This window comes from Salmo salar, chromosome ssa10, assembly GCF_905237065.1.
Source record: "Salmo salar chromosome ssa10, Ssal_v3.1, whole genome shotgun sequence".
Taxonomy (NCBI): domain Eukaryota; kingdom Metazoa; phylum Chordata; class Actinopteri; order Salmoniformes; family Salmonidae; genus Salmo; species Salmo salar.
Genome location: NC_059451.1, coordinates 116279372 through 116301855, shown reverse-complemented (window position 1 = coordinate 116301855; position 22484 = coordinate 116279372). Strand labels below are relative to the sequence as shown.

The 22484-nt window shown below is 42.9% G+C and overlaps 1 protein-coding gene across 18 annotated transcripts in view; it reads left to right on the top strand.

Moving 5' to 3' along the window:
* The window catches only part of LOC106561640 (neuronal cell adhesion molecule), a 154702-nt gene extending 134509 nt beyond the window's left edge, over positions 1-20193 (top strand). For 12 of the 18 annotated variants that reach the window (XM_014125766.2, XM_014125782.2, XM_014125778.2 and 9 more), the window contains 13 exons: positions 723-793; positions 902-1127; positions 2496-2611; positions 2885-3089; positions 3299-3421; positions 5353-5529; positions 6049-6087; positions 7019-7084; positions 7782-7910; positions 10446-10610; positions 11674-11805; positions 11997-12075; positions 18422-20193. In XM_014125766.2, the coding sequence (XP_013981241.2) occupies positions 723-793; positions 902-1127; positions 2496-2611; positions 2885-3089; positions 3299-3421; positions 5353-5529; positions 6049-6087; positions 7019-7084; positions 7782-7910; positions 10446-10610; positions 11674-11805; positions 11997-12075; positions 18422-18644 (1751 nt within the window). In that variant the 3' untranslated portion in view covers positions 18645-20193. The remainder of the gene's footprint in view (positions 1-722; positions 794-901; positions 1128-2495; positions 2612-2884; positions 3090-3298; positions 3422-5352; positions 5530-6048; positions 6088-7018; positions 7085-7781; positions 7911-10445; positions 10611-11673; positions 11806-11996; positions 12076-18421) is intronic. The other 6 variants (XM_045688471.1, XM_045688472.1, XM_014125780.2 and 3 more) reach the window with 3 other exon arrangements.
* The last annotated feature ends 2291 nt before the right edge of the window (positions 20194-22484 follow it).

Below are 22484 nucleotides of genomic sequence, written 5' to 3'. Positions count from 1 at the left end.
GATTAGTGCATACTGTTGATTTGGCATTCTGTTGATTTGTGCATACTGTTGATTTGTGCATACTGTTGATTTGTGCATTCTGTTGATTTGTGCATTCTGTTGATTTGGCATTCTGTTGATTTGTGCATTCTGTTGATTTGGCATTCTGTTGATTTGTGCATTCTGTTGATTTGGCATTCTGTTGATTTGTGCATTCTGTTGATTTGTGCATTCTGTTGATTTGTGCATTCTGTTGATTTGGCATTCTGTTGATTTGTGCATTCTGTTGATTTGGCATTCTGTTGATTTGTGCATTCTGTTGATTTGGCATTCTGTTGATTTGTGCATACTGTTGATTTGGCATTCTGTTGATTTGTGCATTCTGTTGATTTGTGCATTCTGTTGATTTGGCATTCTGTTGATTTGTGCATTCTGTTGATTTGTGCATACTGTTGATTTGTGCATTCTGTTGATTTGGCATTCTGTTGATTTGTGCATTCTGTTGATTTGTGCATTCTGTTGATTTGTGCATTCTGTTTTGGCATTCTGTTGATTTGTGCATTCTGTTGATTTGGCATTCTGTTGATTTGTGCATTCTGTTGATTTGGCATTCTGTTGATTTGTGCATACTGTTGATTTGGCATTCTGTTGATTTGTGCATTCTGTTGATTTGGCATTCTGTTGATTTGTGCATACTGTTGATTTGGCATTCTGTGTAATTGACATTTCTTCACCTGCTTCAGCTCCAGATGAGAACCCCAGCGGAGTTAAAGGTTTTGGAACTGAACATGACAATCTTATGATATTGTGGAAGGTAAGCTACAGCTGTAGTATTTTATTTGTAATGAAGATGGTGTCAGCTGTTCATTAATGCAGTACTGTTAGTCAAAGTAATAACAATGTGATTATCTGTCTCTCATAGCCAATGTCAGGCCTCCAGGCTAACGGTCCAGGCCTGCAGTACAAGGTGATGTGGAGAAAGAAGGATGTGGACAAGAACTGGACGTCAGTGACCGTGGCCAACGTCTCCAAGTTCATGGTCTCTGGGACGCCCACCTTCACACCATACGAGGTCAAGGTTCAAGCCATTAACAACAACGGGATTGGCCCTGATCCAGTTGTGGTCACTGGACACTCGGGAGAGGACTGTGAGTCATGCACCGCCATTTTGTTTCTTTAAGGATACACCATGGGCCGGTTTCCTGGACTGTAAAGCATGATTATTGTTTTTAAACACTATTATTTATTTAGCAGGCACTCTTATCCAGAGCAATTAGAATTCAGTGCCTTGCTCAAGGGCACATCGGCAGATTGTTCACCTAGTCAGCTCAGGCATTCAAACCAGCGACCTTTCGGTTACTGTCCCAACACTCTTAACCACTAGGCTATCTGCCGCCCCTAATGGAGAATCTCCATTGAAGTGCTTTTAAGGTGTCAGGTATGAATCTGTGTCCTGAAAACTGACTGATGTGTTGTATGATGTGACAGATACAGAGCTGTTACATGTTCTAGCACTTCTTCATTTGATCTGTTCTTGGGAGTTAGGGTAAAGTAAAGTAAAAAAAAAAGGAAAGCAGGTAAAGCCCCGCCTTATCTCAGCTCACTGGTCACCACAGCTGCACCCACCCGTAGCACGCGCTCCAGCAGGTATATCTCACTGGTCACCACAGCAGCACCCACCCGTAGCACGCGCTCCAGCAGGTATATCTCACTGGTCACCCCCAAAGCCAATTCCTCCTTTGGCTGCCTCTCCTTCCAGTTCTCTGCTGCCAATGACTGGAACGAACTACAAAAATCTCTGAAACTGGAAACACTTGTCTCCCTCACTAGCTTTAAGCACCAGCTGTCAGAGCAGCTCACAGATCACTGCACCTGTACATAGCCCATCTATAAATCGCCCAAACAACTACCTCTTCCCCTACTGTATTTATTTATTTATTTATTTATCTTGCTCCTTTGCACCCCAGGATTTCTACTTTGCACACTCATCTACTGTCAAATCTACCATTCCAGTGTTTTAATTGCTATATTGTATTTACTTCGCCACCATGGCCTATTTAATGCCTTTACCTCCCTTATCTCACCTCATTTGCTCACATTGTATATAGACTTATTTTTCTACTGTATTATTGACTGTATGTTTGTTTTACTCCATGTGTACCTCTGTGTTGTTATATGTGTCGAACTGCTTTGCTTTATCTTGGCCAGGTCGCAGTTGTAAATGAGATCTTGTTCTCAACTTGCCTACCTGGTTAAATAAAGGTGAAATAAAAATAAAGAAATTAAAGGGAACAAAATGGCGCCGACAGAGAGGGCTGTCTTGCTGGCTGTCCTTACAAGCATTTCGCTACACTCGCAATAACATCTGCTAACCATGTGTATGTGGCCAATAAAAATGGATTTGATTTGAACTACAGCAGAAGTTGTAATTCTCTCAAATGAAGGGGTGTTGTTCTGTCCCTTAATGTGAATGATTTCTGTTCTAATTATGTTCCCTCTGACCGTGTTTCCCACAGTGCCGGTGCAGGCTCCAGACAATGTCCAGGTCCTAGTGTTGAACAGCACCCTGGCTGAGGTGCACTGGGAGCCTGTCCCCCCGAAGACAGTACGGGGACATCTCAAGGGATACAAGGTACTGTACAAAACGCTGTCTTCAAAGATGAGAGGATAATGTAATACTGTGATACAAAACAGTAGACGTATAGAAACAGACACACTGACAGTCACATGCACACACACATGCCACTTACCCCCCCCCCCACCATGACACACACACACACCAATTTCATAGCTCTATATTTGTATATCTCAGGTGAGCTACTGGCGTGAGCAAAGCCTCCACAACCTCCCCCCCCAACACCCAACACACACACATCTAACTCCTCTGTATCTGTGTCTCTACCAGGTGTATTACTGGCGTGAGCGGAGCCTCCACAAACACAACCCCCACCGTGTGGAGAAGCAGCTTCTGACCTTCAGTGGGAACAAGAGTCATGGCATGCTCCCAGGCCTGCAGCCCTACAGCCTCTACCTGTTCAACGTCATGGTCTACAACGGCAAGGGGGAGGGCCCCGCCAGCTCCAACCTGCAGTTTGAGACCCCCGAAGGAGGTAGGAGGAGCCAACATTCCTTCATTCTACCTCATAAAATATAGAAACTAGAAGAGACATTCTCAAGTCAACGCTCCGTGTTGGTGGGACGCCATCCATAGTTAGTGTACTGATTCAAGGAAGCTTTTGTGCTCAACTCAACTTACATTACAAAAAAATACAGAAGAAGACTCATTTGTGTGAATATTCCTTTTGTGTCTATCATGCAGTTCCTGGGCGGCCATCTTTCCTGAGGATCACCAACTCTAACCTGAACAATTTGACTCTGGAATGGGGTCCTCCCAACGACCTCAACGGACACCTCACCGGCTACATCCTCAAATACCAGCAAGGTGAGCCTTCACAGGGACGTTTCTACCTATGTTAAGGACAGGTTGCATCAGGGATAAGATAGTAGATCTTTAGAGCTAGAGGATCTGTCAGAGATTTGAGAGATTTGAGAGCCTTTTCTTGATGATTCCAAAACGTCTTTGCTGTCTGTAGTGTTGTCTAGTGTACAGGATGAGTTACTACAGGATGAGCTACTACAGTAGGAGTTATTACAGTAGAAGTTTCTACAGGAGGAGTTACTACAGGATGAGTTACTACAGGATGAGTTACTACAGGATGAGCTACTACAGGATGAGTTACTACAGGAGGAGTTATTACAGTAGAGGTTTCTACAGGATGAGTTACTACAGAAGGATTTTTTACAGGATGAGTTACTACAGGATGAGTTACTACAGGATGAGTTACTACAGAAGGATTTATTACAGTAGAGGTTTCTACAGGATGAGTTACTACAGAAGGATTTATTACAGGATGAGTTACTACAGGATGAGTTACTACAGAAGGATTTATTACAGGATGAGTTACTACAGGATGAGTTACTACAGGATGAGTTACTACAGGAGGAGTTACTACAGGAGGAGTTGCTACAGTAGGGGTTACTACAGGAGTATTTACTACAGTAGGAGTTACTACAGGATGAGTTACTACAGAATGAGTTACTACAGGATGATTTACTACAGGATGATTTACTACAGGATGATTTACTACAGGATGAGTTACTACAGGAGGAGTTACTACAGGAGGAGTTACTACAGGAGGAGTTACTACATGAGGATTTACTATAGGAGGAGTTATTACATTAGGAGTTATTACATTAGGAGTTACTACGGGAGGAGATACTACGGGAGGAGTTACTACAGTAAAAGCTACTACGGGAGCAGTTACTACAAGAATAATTACTACAGGAGTACTTACTACAGGAGGATTTACTACAGAAGGAGTTACTACAGGAGGAGTTACTACAGGAGGATTTACTACAGGAGGATTTACTACAGGAGGATTTACTACAGGAGTACTTACTACAGGAGGATTTACTACAGGAGTACTTACTACAGGAGGATTTACTACAGAAGGAGTTACTACAGGAGGAATTACTACAGGAGTACTTACTACAGGAGGAGTTACTACAGGAGGACTTACTACAGGAGGAGTTACTACAGGAGGAGTTACTACGGGAGGAGTTACTACAGGAGGAGTTACTACAGGAAGAGTTATTACAGGAAGTGTTATTACAGTAGGCGTTATTATAGTAGGCATTGTTACAGTAGGTGTTACTACAGGAGGAGTTACTACAGGAAGAGTTATTACAGGAAGTATTATTACAGTAGGCATTATTACATTAGGGGTTACTACAGGAGGAGTTACTCCTGGAGGAGTTACTACAGTAGGTCCTTCATGTCAGTGTAGTACTATCACCATAGTACTCATTATTATCTGGTGTCATTACAAGAGTTGAGCCTGTGTATGTACTGTGTGTTAGCCATGTATGTACAGTATGTTGTATTGACCAAACCAGAAACATCAACAAACAGCTCTCCACATCTCTCACCTCTACCTCCTCCTCCACCTCTCCCCTCCTCCACCTCTACCTCCTCCTCCACCTCTCCCCTCCTCTACCTCTACCTCCTCCTCCACCTCTCCCCTCCTCCACCTTTACCTTACCCCCTCCTCTACCTCCTCTCCTCTTCTCCACCTCTACCTTACCTTATCCTCCACCTCTCCAATCCTCCACCTCTACCTTACCCCCTCCTCCACCTCTCCAATCCTCCATCTCTACCTTACCCCCTCCTCCACCTCTACAATCCTCCACCTCTACCTTACCCCCTCCTCCACCTCTCCAATCCTCCATCTCTACCTTACCCCTTACCCCCTCCTCCACCTCTCCAATCCTCCATCTCTACCTTACCCCTTACCCCCTCCTCCACCTCTTCAGTCAATAACTCCAACGAGCTGGGTCCGATGGAAGAGCTGGCCCTGCCGGCCAACAAGACCTCCATCACGCTCCCCAACCTCAAGTACAGCACACGCTACAAGTTTTATTTCAATGCCAAAACAGGCCAGGGAGCAGGGCCCGTCATTACAGAGGAAGCCGTCACTATTATGGACGAAGGTAAGTGTGAAAGTACGCTACTGAAGGTCACAAGTAGAAAACAAACTTTGACTGTAGTCAAAGACGGTAGAGGACGTACCCTGTAAATTGATATGGTTATGGTATGGGAGTCCTCTTTAGTTTACATACCATTCCACACATGTACCATGTTGAATGGTTCAAGTCATCACCAAACATCTAGATGGTGTATTGTGTATCTTATAGTCGCTTATGAATCATGGTTGTCTGTTTTATGTTCATAATGTCAGTCTGTTGTCCTTGTAGATCTACTGTTGAATCGTCTTCAGTGTGTCAAACAGTGTACAGCTTTGTCCCAAAGCATGATATAACCTCAGTGTAGTAACGGTTGTAAGAACACTAACTGTGAGTGTGTTTCCCAGCACTTTGACATTAGTTGGTCCAGTTAGTTTTGTATTACAGCATGTTCATGCTTAGTCACTGGTACATTTAGTGAAAGGGACATGCAGGCGTCATATTGACCTTCATATCAACTTTTGTGTCCCCTCTTTTCCCTCAAAGTCCTAATGTATCAGCCTTCAGTAGACGAGGCTGGAGGAGGTACTTGTAGCTCTCAGAGTCTGCATGCTCCTCATACAAACACATCTGGGCCCATATTTACAAAGCATCTCAGAATAAGAGTACTGACCTAGAATCAGTTTTAATGAATAGATCAGCAACCATACTGTACTCTAAGATGTTTTACACATACTGCCTTGGCTTCAAAGACCGGTCCAAGCCTGCGTTCCCCTTTGAAAGACTCTCCTCCTGCTTCCAACAATCCCCTTGACCCCTCGACCCAGCAGGACCTGAATTCAAAGCTGAAACCTTGAAGATAGCTACATACAGATGTAGAATCTTAATTTGACCTATATTGTCACAGCAAGTGTTACAATAAAACATTTACAAAAATAATCCTGCAGCAACAGAATTTGAACGTTTAATCCATAATGTTGCTTAATCGGTGGTTAGGCTATTAGCTGGTCAAAATCAGGTTACAAGTGTTAATATTACCGTGTGCTAGTGCATTTGTTCAGGGAATTTATGTAAATCACAAAGCTCATCTGCGTTTCCTGTTGGCGCAGGGAAATTGTCAGCAACAATAGAGTGATCATATTAAATTCCTACAGCTGTACAGACATAATTATATGATGTGGTGCTTATTTGGCTGCTGTAACACCGTTAACCACATAGCACACTCAAAACTCTTCAGTGTTGCGTCTAACTTTCAAACGGCGTGATGGCGACTCTGTGACTGCTGATCTATGTCTGTATTTCTATGTCTAGCTGGTGCTGTGCTGTCTCATGCATGACATTGTGCGTGTTTGAACCCTGCTCCGACATGCTGACTGTTTACTTGCACTTCCACTGCATGCGTGGTAATGGACCTGTTTGTAGCCAGCTCAATGTCTTACCTATGCCTGTGGTTGAAGCTGCTGTGTCTGTTGAGTGTTGGGTATGGTGTTTCTTATTCTTCTCCGTGTTGTTCCAGGGAACACCCGAACCCAAACCTCACCTCCCATAGCAGGGTCTCCTCCACGCCACCCATTCCACAAGGGTACAGCCGCTCTAGTCAATGTCCACGCACATCTTACAGTCTTAGTGATTTTCTTAATGTATTACAAATGTTCAGGCTTTATTGTCTGAATCCATTTGTAAAGTACTTGTAGGAAAGGAGTAATTGTAGATTTAATAGAAGTAGGCCTAACTGAAAGTGGAATGGAAAATCAACGTGCATCTTGCTTTGATATTGACCTATAGATTCTATAATACAGACAGATGTTCAATATAATGTATGCCTACAAGCAAATGATGTATTATTTGTATGGTATAAACCAGTGGTTCCCAACCTTTTTTAGTTATTGTACCACCAACTAAATTTTGCTCTGCCCGGAGTACCCCTAAAGTACCCCCTGATGTGTATTTTACCAGTAGGCCTATGGTCTCATGAGTCTTCTCCAGTACCCCCTGTGGATAGGCCAAGTACCCCCAGGGGTCCTCGTACCCCTGGTTGGGAACCACTGGTATAAACTGTAGCAAAGTCATCTACGGGCTTTGTCAGTATCTAAGTAAGTTGAGTGTGAGTGCACAGACTTAAAGTCAGACTCAGATTGATATATTTTTACAGAGTATTTTAGGAGTATTTTAGGAGTATTTTCAGCAGGAACAGATTGATTAGAACTGTATTTTTTTTCAATTGACCTTTGACCTACAGTGTGAGCTTTATGGTTGTCTTCTTCTCTTGTTGTGCTCAGTGCATCCAGCGGCTCCGGCATTCAGGAACGTTAGCTCTTCCGTGGGAGAGAACGGAATGCTTATCAACTGGGAGTACTGGGGAGCGGAAAAACATGTTTATGTAGAATATATAGTTAAGAACGACAACAGTAAGACAAACTATTTTATCCACTGTACATCAGTTATACTTAAACATATAGGTACAAGAGACTCCTACTCAGTGATTTGCTAATGCGGGTTTATACAAACATTGGCAGTTACAGTACCAGTCAAAAGTTTGGACACACCTACTCATTCAAGGGCTTTTCTTTATTTTTGCTATTTTCTACATTGTAAAGAAAAACCCTTGAATGAGTAGGTGTGTCAAACTTTTGAGCTGTACTGTATGTCTAGCACAGATAGGATAAATTATCTAGTCTGATTAAAAAATAATCTTTGATATACTGCCTTCAAACTGCCCCGACACAAACCTAATAATACACAGGAAAAAGCAGCAGAAACAGTCTAAAACAAGGATGGACGACTCCAGTCCTCAGGGGCCGGAGTGCTGTCACACTTTGTCCCAATTCCTTGCAAACACAGCTGGTTGAACTAATTACGTACTAAACGGAATATAATGATTCTTAGATTATTGGAGTCAGGTGTGTTAGCTGGGGCAAAACTGTGACACTAATCAGACCCCTGAGGACTGGAGTTGTCCATCCGAGGTCTAAAAGGATATTTTTTATATCCCATATTGATTGAACTCTCAACATGTCTGTAGTTGTTTTGTTGACTTCTACACCGAGGGTGAAAACACACACATAAAGTAATTGTGTTTGTAGTATAAATATTTAGAAAAACTGAATTCAAATACTCAAATGCATTTGTACCATCCCCTTAAATGTAATCCCAATAATGTAGTAAAAGTGCCAGTTGAAATAGCATATTAGAGTCATCTGATTTAGTTGAATAACAATAATTCCTCACTGAGACATCCTCTGATGCGTTTTTATAATCATACTTCATTTGTAGAATTCCATGAAATAGCATATTATGCACGTGGGTCTTTCTATAAATAATGGGGCCAATGGGATCAAAATAAAAAAGATTTTTATGCAGTTCCACATGTGTATTTAGAGGAGTAAAAGTGAATATATGCAAATTGCCCTTAACTCCACCTATACAACAACATACATTGGCTACAATAATTACTTGGACTTTTCAAGCACCAAACTGAGTACATTTTCAAGGGAGGCCTATTCTAATACTTGTATTTCTGAGATCCAAATTCAAGTTGAAGTAGGCTACTTCAAGCCCCTTGTATTGTTTAAAATTGCAGGTGTAACATGGAAAATACTATTTATTTGTCATGTTATTTCATTACCAGATCATAGTGTCAATAAGTCTATAAGCCTATGTAATGTTTTGTCATTATATCCAGAATAATTAATAGGAAGAGCGTTGGGTGTTACGCAATAGTCTATCTTACACATTTGTGCACAGTAGACTTCGGTGTCCAATCCGAGGCACAAAAACATAGGAAAACATGAATACATTAACTTGATGGTTTCTCTGTTAAATCTAAGGAGACCCTGCTGTAAATCAAGCTGACAACAACAGATGATAAAAATCTATTCTCTAGGGTTGTTAGATCCAATGTGGTTCCAGCCACAACTGTCTTCACCAGCGTAACCAATGAGACACCAGAATATTCTGGACATTCCTTTTTTCCAGCACCGTTGTTGTGTCACATTCACTATCACAACAGTTGTTCTTCACTTGACTGTCATTCGGAAAATTCCTTCCTGGATCAGATGATGATGTGTGAAAATACCATGGTGTAATTAATCAGCTGGACATCCAACAAGTATTATGCATAATTACTGAAGAACCACGGTAATGACAGTATCGATGTAGGTTTTAAGTATCAAGGTAAGGTCACTCTTTTGGTTGAAGCATTTGATTTTGCAATCGCATTTATTATTTTGGATTTGTGTGCCCATGAAAACTGTTTTCACACCGTAACATAAGAAGAAACTAAATGTTACCAAGTTACACAGCATTTCTGAGATCTCTATACAAAAAATGGTCAGACAGCTAGATCCAGGATTCTAACAGAGTTCAAGTTCAATGTCTAATTTAACTGATTAATGCTTAATATATGATATAACGCAACTTACACTGCCATAAATGTAAGGACAGAAAAGTAATGTCACATGATTTTGAACAAATTGGTCAAGACACCATCCATGATAAAGGATTTAACAGGTTTTAAATAAACTCGTGAATTATATTGACTATATCTATGATCCCCCTTATATCTTAATGTAATGACATGAAAAAAATTGGCAGATTATTATCAATGACTTATCAATATCTGTAACAAGTTTCCCAGTGTAGAAAAAACTCACTGGTTCCCTAGTTTATAGAAAGACCCATATACACAATTAGTGATATCTAATATTGATATGATAGATGCCAGTTCATGACACAAGATAAAACCATCCCTGCATGAAACTCCATAGCCCATCCCAACGTTGTTACAATGTCAGGTGTACGGTGGACATATTAGGACATCAATAATGTTAGTCTAACTAAGTACAGTAGTCCTAATATGCGCACCGTACATTCTGACTATGATGGATGTCCTAAAATGTGCACCGGACAGACAAACATTTTTCAAAGCGCCTTTCTTCCTGCAGCTCTCGGTGAAGAGGAGTGGCAGAAAGAGTATGTCAATGGATCTCAGGCCTATGTGCTGAAGGGTTTAAAGGAGGGCCTGTCCTATAGGGTACGCATGGTTGCCAAGGGTCACGATGACCAAGCAGTGCTCCACCAATCAGAGGAGCTTTTGGTGACCGTTCCAGGTGAGGCAGCACACGATTGGCTGGTCGTCACCGGCGCCGCCCGGCCTCGCCTTGCCTTGCCCTGTGTTGTTGTAGAGATTGACAAACGTGTTTGGTATGCTAGCTGTGTTATTCTCTACTGCTTAGGCACCTATTCAGTAGGTAAACGATCCAGTTTATTAACAATTAATCTGTTGTTGTGGTCATTCTAATGGAAACGTACGTTAGGCATGTTCAGTAGAGATATAGACGGGGTCATTTTCTGACCTGCTTGATGTCAACCATGTCTGTGTGTTGTTTTCCTGGAGAGACGTCCTGTAAGACCATCTCCTTATAGATCATATCATTCACTTAATGTAGCAGACGGATATAATCCACCTGACTGTGCTTAACTTAACCTGTCTGTCTGTCTGTCTGTCTGTCTGTCTGTCTGTCTGTCTGTCTGTCTGTCTGTCTGTCTGTCTGTCTGTCTGTCTGTCTGTCTGTCTGTCTGTCTGTCTGTCTGTCTGTCTGTCTGTCTGTCTGTCTGTCTGTCTGTCTGTCTGTCTGTGTGTGTGTGTGTGTCTGAGATTGAGAGGAAGAAAGAGTGCTAGAAAACGTGAGAAAGTTGTTTGCCTCATGTACTGATGAAGTCGAGCTGTTAACCATCATAATCACTCTCTGTATTAATGTGCCTTCTTTAACTTCCACAGCTGAGATGTTTAACATAACATCACTATCATAACTACTATCAACAACAACAACAAAAACAACAACATAACATCACTAACATAACATCACAACTGTCTGTTACAGTAACACTATGTAACAATTTCCAAACAATATGTTAATAAATTGTATTGCTCACAAAGTGATCTTTGGAAACCTATGTTCATACTATCATGTACTTATTTCTGGTCCATATCTACTTTAGGAGCTGTGATTACAATAGTGGATGTGTGATAATAATGAGAATTCATTTACTGTCCATTACATTGTCATTATATTACAGTATAGGAACAAGGTTACCTTCCTCAATTAAAGCAAGCAGGTCTGTCATTAACAGTTTTCTAATGTTCTCTTCCTCCCCTCGGTGCCTGACCAGCTATGCCATCCAGACAGGTGGACATCGCTACTCAGGGCTGGTTCATCGGCCTGATGTGTGCCATCGCTCTCCTCATCCTCGTCCTCCTCATCATCTGCTTCATTAAGAGGAACAAGGGAGGCAAATACCCAGGTGGGTGACACACACACACACACACGTATACACAGACACACAAGTGCGCAGACGTTCACACACACACATGTCTACGCAGACACGCATGTGCACAGACACACACACACACAAACACACTCACTTCCGTCTCCACATCCATCACCTAGCTCAGGTCATAGTAACAGACCCATTTGCTCAATCTCTGTCCCTAGTGAAAGAAAAAGAGGATGCTCACACAGACCCAGAGTTCCAGCCTATGAAAGAGGATGACTGTACTTTTGGGGAATACAGGTGAGAAACGTGAATCTGTCCTCTGGAGCCCGTGGGCCAAGATCCTACACCTGCCCCAAGCCAACCACCCCACCAAGGCCCCACTCCCTCCCCTGACCTGGCATCCTCTCAGCTGGGCAGGAGCTCTGCCCCCCCTCCCCTCCTTACAGCTGACCTCCAGCTGCTGGGCCTCAGACCCCCCCTCCAGGACCAGCATCGTTCTTACAAGGATTCTGTCAGTGCAGCTCTTTGGCGCAACACAGTAAAGCACAAACCTGTTCTAAGGGAAGAAGTTGGGATGGGGTCAAAGATAGGGACGGGGTCAGAGATAGGGACAGGGTCAGAGATAGGGATGGGGTCAGAGATAGGGACGGGGTCAGAGATAGGGACGGGTCAGAGATAGGGACGGGGTCAAAGATAGGGACGGGGTCAGAGATAGGGACGGGGTCAGAGATAGGGATGGGGTCAGAGATAGGGATGGGGTCAGAGATAGGGACAGGGTCAGAGATAGTGATGTGGTCAGAGATAGGGATGGGGTCAGAGATAGGGACGGGGTCAGAGATAGGGACGGGTCAGAGATAGGGACGGGGTCAAAGATAGGGACGGGGTCAGAGATAGGGACGGGGTCAGAGATAGGGATGGGGTCAGAGATAGGGACGGGGTCAGAGATAGGGACGGGGTCAGAGATAGGGACGGGGTCAGAGATAGGGATGGGGTCAGAGATAGGGATGGGGTCAGAGATAGGGACGGGGTCAGAGATAGGGACGGGTCAAAGATAGGGACGGGGTCAGAGATAGGGACGGGGTCAGAGATAGGGACAGGGTCTGAGATAGGGACGGGGTCAGAGATAGGGATGGGGTCAGAGATAGGGACGGCGTCAGAGAAAGGGACGGGGTCAGAGATAGGGACAGGGTCTGAGATAGGGACGGGGTCAGAGATAGGGATGGGGTCAGAGATAGGGACAGGGTCTGAGATAGGGATGGGGTCAGAGATAGGGATGGGGTCAGAGATAGGGACGGGTCAGAGATAGGGACGGGGTCAAAGATAGGGACGGGGTCAGAGATAGGGACGGGGTCAGAGATAGGGATGGGGTCAGAGATAGGGACGGGGTCAGAGATAGGGACGGGGTCAGAGATAGGGACGGGGTCAGAGATAGGGACGGGGTCAGAGATAGGGACGGGGTCAGAGATAGGGACAGGGTCTGAGATAGGGACGGGGTCAGAGATAGGGACAGGGTCTGAGATAGGGACGGGGTCAGAGATAGGGACGGGGTCAGAGATAGGGACGGGGTCAGAGATAGGGACAGGGTCTGAGATAGGGACGGGGTCAGAGATAGGGACGGGTCAGAGCTAGGGGGGATGGGGTCAGGGACGGGGTCAGGGTCAGGAGTGGGGTCTGTGACGGGTTCAGGGACAGGGACGGGGACGAGGTCAAGGACAGGGGACGAGGTCAAGGGACGGGGATTGGATTCTCCTCTGCTTAGTGTGTTGGTGGCCTGTGTGCCTCCCACCAGATTGATATTGTAGTGTGTTTGAATGTGTTGCATCGTTCGAGAAGCAGGATATACAATATAATTCAGGTCTAAGTTTTAGGGGATTTTCAAGCTTTTAAAAACTTTCCCAAGGACTGTCAGGATAATTTGTAGTATTCAGTTACAGCATCCCAAACTGGCATGCATAAATACTGTACCTGCCCCACTCATTTCTCATTTCTAACCAAATGAATCCCTTGTAATGAATACATTATGCGTATAAATATAGCTATTGTGTTATATAATATACATGCTTTGTAAATGAATGTTTGCATACATAAGCATACAGTGAGGGTACACATCCCAGTCCCTATTAGCTCTAGCTATCTGCAGTGATCTACATATGCTTGCACTAGCATCCTCTAATCATTTCTCTAGACCGCTTGCTTTTCCAACCACGCATGCTAATATGAAGAACGTTGAAGCACTTTATTTATGTATAGCGTTTTGGAAACATTATTTTGTGCTGGTCCAGCTGTATCCCCAGTTTATATGATGGATTTTGTTTTTATATTTGATATTGTTACTTTTTGTATCATATATTTAAACATAAATATGTTATATAATATACATGATATGCTGTGATACGTACATCTATAGATTATGGATATATAATGTTGTCTGATGTGCGTGATGTAGTGAAGATCTTATATGAAACTCACTGTAGGCAATAATGTATTGGATGAAATCCTAGATATGTACAGTATATGTTATCCAGTATGGAGCTACTGTATCAGCATGTTGGAGGGACATGGCCAGCACTGAGAGTACTGTCAATTCCAGGGCTAAAAGGATGCTATTTAAAGTTTATACAAGGCAAAAAGCTATTGTTATTCTGTCCACATCATACCTCTATCTAGTTTGTGATCCTAACATGAGAGAAATGCTAATCTGTCCATTCAAATAAGACAATAATAGACAATATAACAGAGTTTACATTGTTAAAATAACAAGTATTAGACAGTATAACACAAGGCTAAATGTATGATATAGAGGGCCTTTGTGAAGAGATATCATACTTTCAATCGATGCCATTATTCCAACCAAGGTGGACTGGAGCTTTATGTCAATAAAGACATAACCACCTACCTCTACTGAACTGTTCTGGTGTGACTGCAGGGTTACATCACCACCTAACTCTACTGAACTGTTCTGGTGTGACTGCAGGGTTACATTACCACCTAACTCTACTGAACTGTTCTGGTGTGACTGCAGGGTTACATAACCACCTAACTCTACTGAACTGTTCTGGTGTGACTGCAGGGTTACATTACCACCTAACTCTACTGAACTGTTCTGGTGTGACTGCAGGGTTACATAACTCTACTGAACTGTTCTGGTGTGACTGCAGGGTTACATCACCACCTAACTCTACTGAACTGTTCTGGTGTGACTGCAGGGTTACATAACCACCTAACTCTACTGAACTGTTCTGGTGTGACTGCAAGGTTACATAACCACCTAACTCTACTGAACTGTTCTGGTGTGACTGCAGGGTTACATCACCACCTAACTCTACTGAACTGTTCTGGTGTGACTGCAGGGTTACATAACCACCTAACTCTACTGAACTGTTCTGGTGTGACTGCAGGGTTACATAACCACCTAACTCTACTGAACTGTTCTGGTGTGACTGCAGGGTTACATAACCACCTAACTCTACTGAACTGTTCTGGTGTGACTGCAGGGTTACATAACTCTACTGAACTGTTCTGGTGTGACTGCAGGGTTACATAACCACCTAACTCTACTGAACTGTTCTGGTGTGACTGCAGGGTTACATAACCACCTAACTCTACTGAACTGTTCTGGTGTGACTGCAGGGTTACATAACCACCTAACTCTACTGAACTGTTCTGGTGTGACTGCAGGGTTACATCACCACCTAACTCTACTGAACTGTTCTGGTGTGACTGCAGGGTTACATCACCACCTAACTCTACTGAACTGTTCTGGTGTGACTACAGGGTTACATCACCACCTAACTCTACTGAACTGTTCTGGTGTGACTGCAGGGTTACATAACCACCTAACTCTACTGAACTGTTCTGGTGTGACTGCAGGGTTACATCACCACCTAACTCTACTGAACTGTTCTGGTGTGACTGCAGGGTTACATCACCACCTAACTCTACTGAACTGTTCTGGTGTGACTGCAGGGTTACATAACTCTACTGAACTGTTCTGGTGTGACTGCAGGGTTACATAACCACCTAACTCTACTGAACTGTTCTGGTGTGACTGCAGGGTTACATAACCACCTAACTCTACTGAACTGTTCTGGTGTGACTGCAGTAAGTCCTGTACTATAACTGTGATGTAACTGTTCTGGTGTGAATGAGGTAAGGAAGGGTACTGCTAGGTGTCAGGCAAGGTAAGGAAGGATACTGCTAGGTGTCAGGAAAGGTAAGGAAGGGTACTGCTAGGTGTCAGGAAAGGTAAGGAAGGGTACTGCTAGGTGCCAGGCAAGGTAAGGAAGGGTACTGCTAGGTGCCAGGAAAGGTAAGGAAGGGTACTGCTAGGTGCCAGGAAAGGTAAGGAAGGGTACTGCTAGGTGCCAGGAAAGGTAAGGAAGGGTCCTGCTAGGTTGCAGGCAAGGTAAGGAAGGGTACTGCTAGGTGTCAGGAAAGGTAAGGAAGGGTACTGCTAGGTGCCAGGCAAGGTAAGGAAGGGTACTGCTAGGTGCCAGGAAAGGTAAGGAAGGGTACTGCTAGGTTGCAGGCAAGGTAAGGAAGGATACTGCTAGGTGCCAGGCAAGGTAAGGAAGGATACTGCTAGGTGCCAGGCAAGGTAAGGAAGGATACTGCTAGGTGCCAGGAAAGGTAAGGAAGGGTACTGCTAGGTTGCAGGCAAGGTAAGGAAGGATACTGCTAGGTGCCAGGAAAGGTAAGGAAGGATACTGCTAGGTGCCAGGAAAGGTAAGGAAGGATACTGCTAGGTGCCAGGCAAGGTAAGGAAGGGTACTGCTAGGTGCCAGGAAAGGTAAGGAAGGGTACTGCTAGGTGCCAGGAAAGGTAAGGAAGGGTACTGCTAGGTGTCAGGCAAGGTAAGGAAGGGTACTGCTAGGTGTCAGGCAAGGTAAGGAAGGATACTGCTAGGTGCCAGGCAAGGTAAGGAAGGGTACTGCTAGGTGTCAGGCAAGGTAAGGAAGGGTACTGCTAGGTGCCAGGCAAGGTAAGGAAGGGTACTGCTAGGTGCCAGGAAAGGTAAGGAAGGGTACTGCTAGGTGCCAGGAAAGGTAAGGAAGGGTACTGCTAGGTTGCAGGCAAGGTAAGGAAGGGTACTGCTAGGTGTCAGGAAAGGTAAGGAAGGGTCCTGCTAGGTGTCAGGCAAGGTAAGGAAGGGTACTGCTAGGTGTCAGGAAAGGTAAGGAAGGATACTGCTAGGTGTCAGGCAAGGTAAGGAAGGGTACTGCTAGGTGTCAGGAAAGGTAAGGAAGGATACTGCTAGGTGCCAGGAAAGGTAAGGAAGGGTACTGCTAGGTGCCAGGAAAGGTAAGGAAGGGTACTGCTAGGTGTCAGGCAAGGTAAGGAAGGGTACTGCTAGGTGTCAGGAAAGGTAAGGAAGGGTACTGCTAGGTGCCAGGCAAGGTAAGGAAGGATACTGCTAGGTGTCAGGAAAGGTAAGGAAGGGTACTGCTAGGTTGCAGGCAAGGTAAGGAAGGGTACTGCTAGGTGTCAGGAAAGGTAAGGAAGGATACTGCTAGGTGTCAGGAAAGGTAAGGAAGGGTACTGCTAGACTGGTGTGAGAGGAGGAACCAAAGAGCTGCTATACTGTGATATCTGTTAGATAAACAGTAACTAAAGCCACTTGGAGAAAAAGGCCTGTTGTAAAATCCATCCCAGGATTACACCACTGTCCTTATGTGTCTTCTAAACGGTTATGAGCTGTCATAAAGCCTACATAGTGATGTCATAACATATCATAGGATAATTTTTTTGTGCCATATGCAGTGATTTTGATCAGTTAACTGTAGATTGTATCCTCGTTCCGTTAGTCATTTTTATGCAATGTGATATAAGCTGACATAACCTGTTATGAATGGTAATTACACATGTAGTAAATTATTAATAATCATTATTAAAGCTTTATGAAGGAGCGTTCACCTGCTATTCACTGTCATGAATCATAACCTCAATTCGATTTCAATGTTGTCTAACTAATGCAAAAAAAAAAGAGTTATTTGCCGTTTCTTCATTTGTTTGTAAAATTGTGATAATTTGTATTTTATTTGCTTTGAGTCATTTGGCTGAAAATGTGCTTTTCATATTTGTTTATTTATATCATTGCCTTGGATTTTCTGTTTTTCATTGCAACCTTTGTTGCTGAGAAAAGTTTACGTCTAGCAACACAGCACGTATTAATATTTACCACCTTGTGTTGTGCTTTCATGAGGAATTCAGAACAGCTATGATTTTGCTTGAATTCCCCTGTTGTGTGATGGAACCAACTAATCGATCATGTCTCTCATTTTCTTTGGACTTGGGGCAAAGTCAATTCTGCTACAGAAAATGAATCTGCTGCAGTGGACAGAAATGTTAATGACTATCAGAAGTAGTGCTATTTGAGTAAATATTTCACTATTTATACAATATTATCATAAGTAACTAAAATTGTAGACTGATCGGATCGATCAATGGATCAGGCCTTAGGCTATCCTACTTTCCATATTAATCAGGAAATTACAAAACTACCAAAGGTCATTTGACCTGGGAAATCAAAGTAAAATGAATTTGCGGACTTTCAACGCTCCATCTAAAAAAAAAAAGGCCATGCACTAAACTCCTTGTTTACATTCTCATGTCATCATAACACCTGCATGTCCTTTTCTCCTAGTGACACTGAGGACCATAAGCCGTTAAAAGGGAGCCGCACACCTTCTAACGGGACGGTGCACAGGGACAGCAGTGACGACAGTTTAGTTGACTATGGAGGTGGAGACGGACAGTTCAACGAGGATGGGTCTTTTATTGGGCAGTACAGCGGAAAGAGCTCCATCAGGGAAACTGCTGAGGGCCCCTCCCCGGTTAATACAACCGCTATGAACTCCTTTGTGTAGCCAGTCAACTGGTCCGCCAGGCCACTAGGTGGCGCTACAGTATATTACACTTTTTTGTGTAGCCAGGCCACTAGGCAGCGTTGCAGATACTTATATATTCTTTGCGTAGCTAATTAGATGTTTTTCCTCCCAGCCAATAGGAGACACTGCGGTGACTGTTCCGTCCCCCATATCACAGGGCTGACCAATCACATCATTGTGTGGCTTATCATCATCATCACCATTACATGCCCCACCCATCTGCACCCAGAACCACCAATGAGAACCACCCTGCTGTCACAGACACATAAGATACACATTGGAGATACTAGATACTCCTGGAGGACTACGATTCTTATACAGTGCATGGAAATCCTGAAATGATGTACATCCATATATTAACATATTGAGATTAACACTAATTAGTATATTACACAGAAGATATTATCTATCTTGGACTACTATGTGGTTCACATTTGTATTATTTACCATATTGTTTTTCCAGTCAAAGCGTTACCTTGATATTATTGTGTATGTTAGAGGTACTTTTTGTCCCTCAGGGCCACCATAAAGAGGCATCAATGTCTTTGTGGACCTAGTGGTGAAATGAGTTACTAAATGTATGGCTATTATTCTATGTATTTGTGCAAGATGGGCAGTTTGTACAGTTTATACAGTTGTTGTTGCAGAAAGGTTGAATTTACAGTTACAAAAGTAAAGGTTGAATTTACAGTAACAGATGTAAAGGTTGAATTTATAGTTAGAAAGGTAAAGGTTGAATTTACAGTAACAAAGGTAAAGGTTGAATTTACAGTAACAAAGGTAAAGGTTGAATTTACAGTAACAAAGGTAAAGGTTGAATTTACAGTGCAGGATTTTGTACAGTATGTACTGTATATGCAGACAGAGAGCTCCTAAATGTATTATTATTTTGCTGCGAATGCAAATGCTGAAGCTATACACGCCCTCATGACATCATCCTCATGACCTTTGACCTGCATGTGACCTCATTTCCTGTGGTTGCACCTCACATGATCTCACCTGACGGTGAGCTTATGGCTCTTCTTGTCAGACCCCAAGGGCATGTACTGTCATCCCATGGCAGCTTTTCCTTTTCTTTTCAAAATGTCATGTTCATTTGTGGTGCATCATGGGTGGCCTTCAGCAGTAGTGTGCCTCAGAACTCTGATTCAGTTCAGTCTAGATTCATAAAAAAAAAGACTGTTTTACACAGAGTTCAGTGAGTGGAACGGGCACAAAGCCAGAGGACTGTGGAGTCACACTCTTGGGGGTGATGAGTTCAGTAGGGAGGGATGGAAGGATGGAGGACATCATAAAGGAAGGAATACTTCATATAGTCATATTTTAAAAAGCTTCCCAGTGCTTTTTCTCAGATAGGGCATTTATTTTCCTTCCATCAAGCGGCACAGGGCAGCCATATTGGACAGAGCAAATGCATTTTATGTTTAAAATTCCTTGTTGTTTTCAAAGGTTCTGGTCATCTATGAAGTGTTTGTCATTCTGTGGTGCGTGTGTGCGTGTGCACGTGTGTGTGTGTGCTGTTGTTGAGGGGACAATAGTCATGCTAGGAGAGAGGTGCTCACTCGTATGAAGTACATTTGAGGGCCTTTGAGGTGACATGGGTTCGCAAGCTATTTTCTTTTCTTAACTTGCATCAAGTTTTACGTTGTTGTTGTTTTTTTTGTTTTTTTTACAGAAATGTCTATTATTTGTTGAATTTGTAAATATAGAATTTTGAATGTACAGAGAAACACAGCTAGAAGAGCTTAAAGGGATGGTTCACCTAAATTACAAAATTCGATGACAACCTGAAAGGAAGAACTGTGCATGAAATAGTTTGACTTGTTGAGAGAGCTGTGTTCAATATAGGCTACTATATATATATATATATATATATATATATATATATATATATATATATATATATATAAAAGTGTATTTTTTTGTTTTTATTTCTTTTTTCTTAGCTGTGAACATTGTACATTATTGTAACTAACAGGACAAGATGTTGCCCATGAGTTCAAATTTGAGTTTTTTTCATTTGTCAGCAATAGAGTTGTGTGTTTCTGAAATGTCACTTCTCTGTATTAAATGAAACCATACAGTGCTCAGTAAACATTGAGATTTAATGTACTTTGGAGTGTTAGATAAGTACTATACTGTACTATAACATTGTGGGTTATTTAGCACAAAGTCTACCAAACTCATCCACTTTGTGACAGTATTGCAAATCGGTTGTATTCTTATTCAAAAACAGTTTCAAGGTTTTTACTAACTATGTATGTCTCTTTTCATTTATATTTAAGTTTCTCCACTTAGTGCAAGAATGAAGTGGAAATATAATGAATGAATAAAATATAATTATCTGCTTTGATGTCAGTTCTATCTTTTACTGTAAAGCTTCATTCTGACTGTTCTTATGTCCTGCAAGCAAACGGAGCATTGAGAATTCTCTAATAGGACCAAGGTAACGTATCTGATGAAGGCAATTATACAGCAAGAGCTACAAAATGGTCCCCTAAATATTATATTATACTGTACTAACCCAATGAGTCCCATTTTGGACGGTGAGTTACAGACTTCTGTGTTGTACCTTTGTATTAGTCTTCTGTTTCCACAGATACCAATCATTAGTCTGTGTGATTAACGGGGGCTGAGCTAGAACGGAGACAAGGGCAGATCCCGAAGGTGGCCAGGGCTGGGTCTTTTATACAGAAACGTCTGTAGAGTCGAAGGTGACCAGGGCTGGGTCTTTTATACAGAAACGTCTGTAGAGTCGAAGGTGACCAGGGCTGGGTCTTTTATACAGAAACGTCTGTAGAGTCGAAGGTGACCAGGGCTGGGTCTTTTATACAGAAACGTCTGTAGAGTCGAAGGTGACCAGGGCTGGGTCTTTTATACAGAAACGTCTGTAGAGTCGAAGGTGACCAGGGCTGGGTCTTTTATACAGAAACGTCTGTAGAGTCGAAGGTGGCCAGGGCTGGGTCTTTTATACAGAAACGTCTGTAGAGTCGAAGGTGACCAGGGCTGGGTCTTTTATACAGAAACGTCTGTAGAGTCGAAGGTGACCAGGGCTGGGTCTTTTATACAGAAACGTCTGTAGAGTCGAAGGTGACCAGGGCTGGGTCTTTTATACAGAAACGTCTGTAGAGTCGAAGGTGACCAGGGCTGGGTCTTTTATACAGAAACGTCTGTAGAGTCGAAGGTGACCAGGGCTGGGTCTTTTATACAGAAACGTCTGTAGAGTCGAAGGTGGCCAGGGCTGGGTCTTTTATACAGAAACGTCTGTAGAGTCGAAGGTGACCAGGGCTGGGTCTTTTATACAGAAACGTCTGTAGAGTCGAAGGTGGCCAGGGCTGGGTCTTTTATACAGAAACGTCTGTAGAGTCGAAGGTGACCAGGGCTGGGTCTTTTATACAGAAACGTCTGTAGAGTCGAATGGTTTGAGCTACAAACTATTAAAAGCTATGAAAAACTGAGTCTTTTTATCTATGATACTCACAGGCCACACTGCAGTCATTAGAAGGTACAGGGTTCTTCAACAGAACATCATAGGAAATCCCAGGACATAGTGTCTATAATACTGTAAGGGGTTCTTCAACAGAAAATCATAGGAAATCCCAGGACATAGTGTCTATAATACTGTAAGGGGTTCTTCTACATAGACCATAGTAAATCCCAGGACATAGTGTCTATAATACTGTAAGGGGTTCTTCTACATAGACCATAGTAAATCCCAGGACATAGTGTCTATAATACTGTAAGGGGTTCTTCAACAGAAAATCATAGGAAATCCCAGGACATAGTGTCTATAATACTGTAAGGGGTTCTTCTACATAG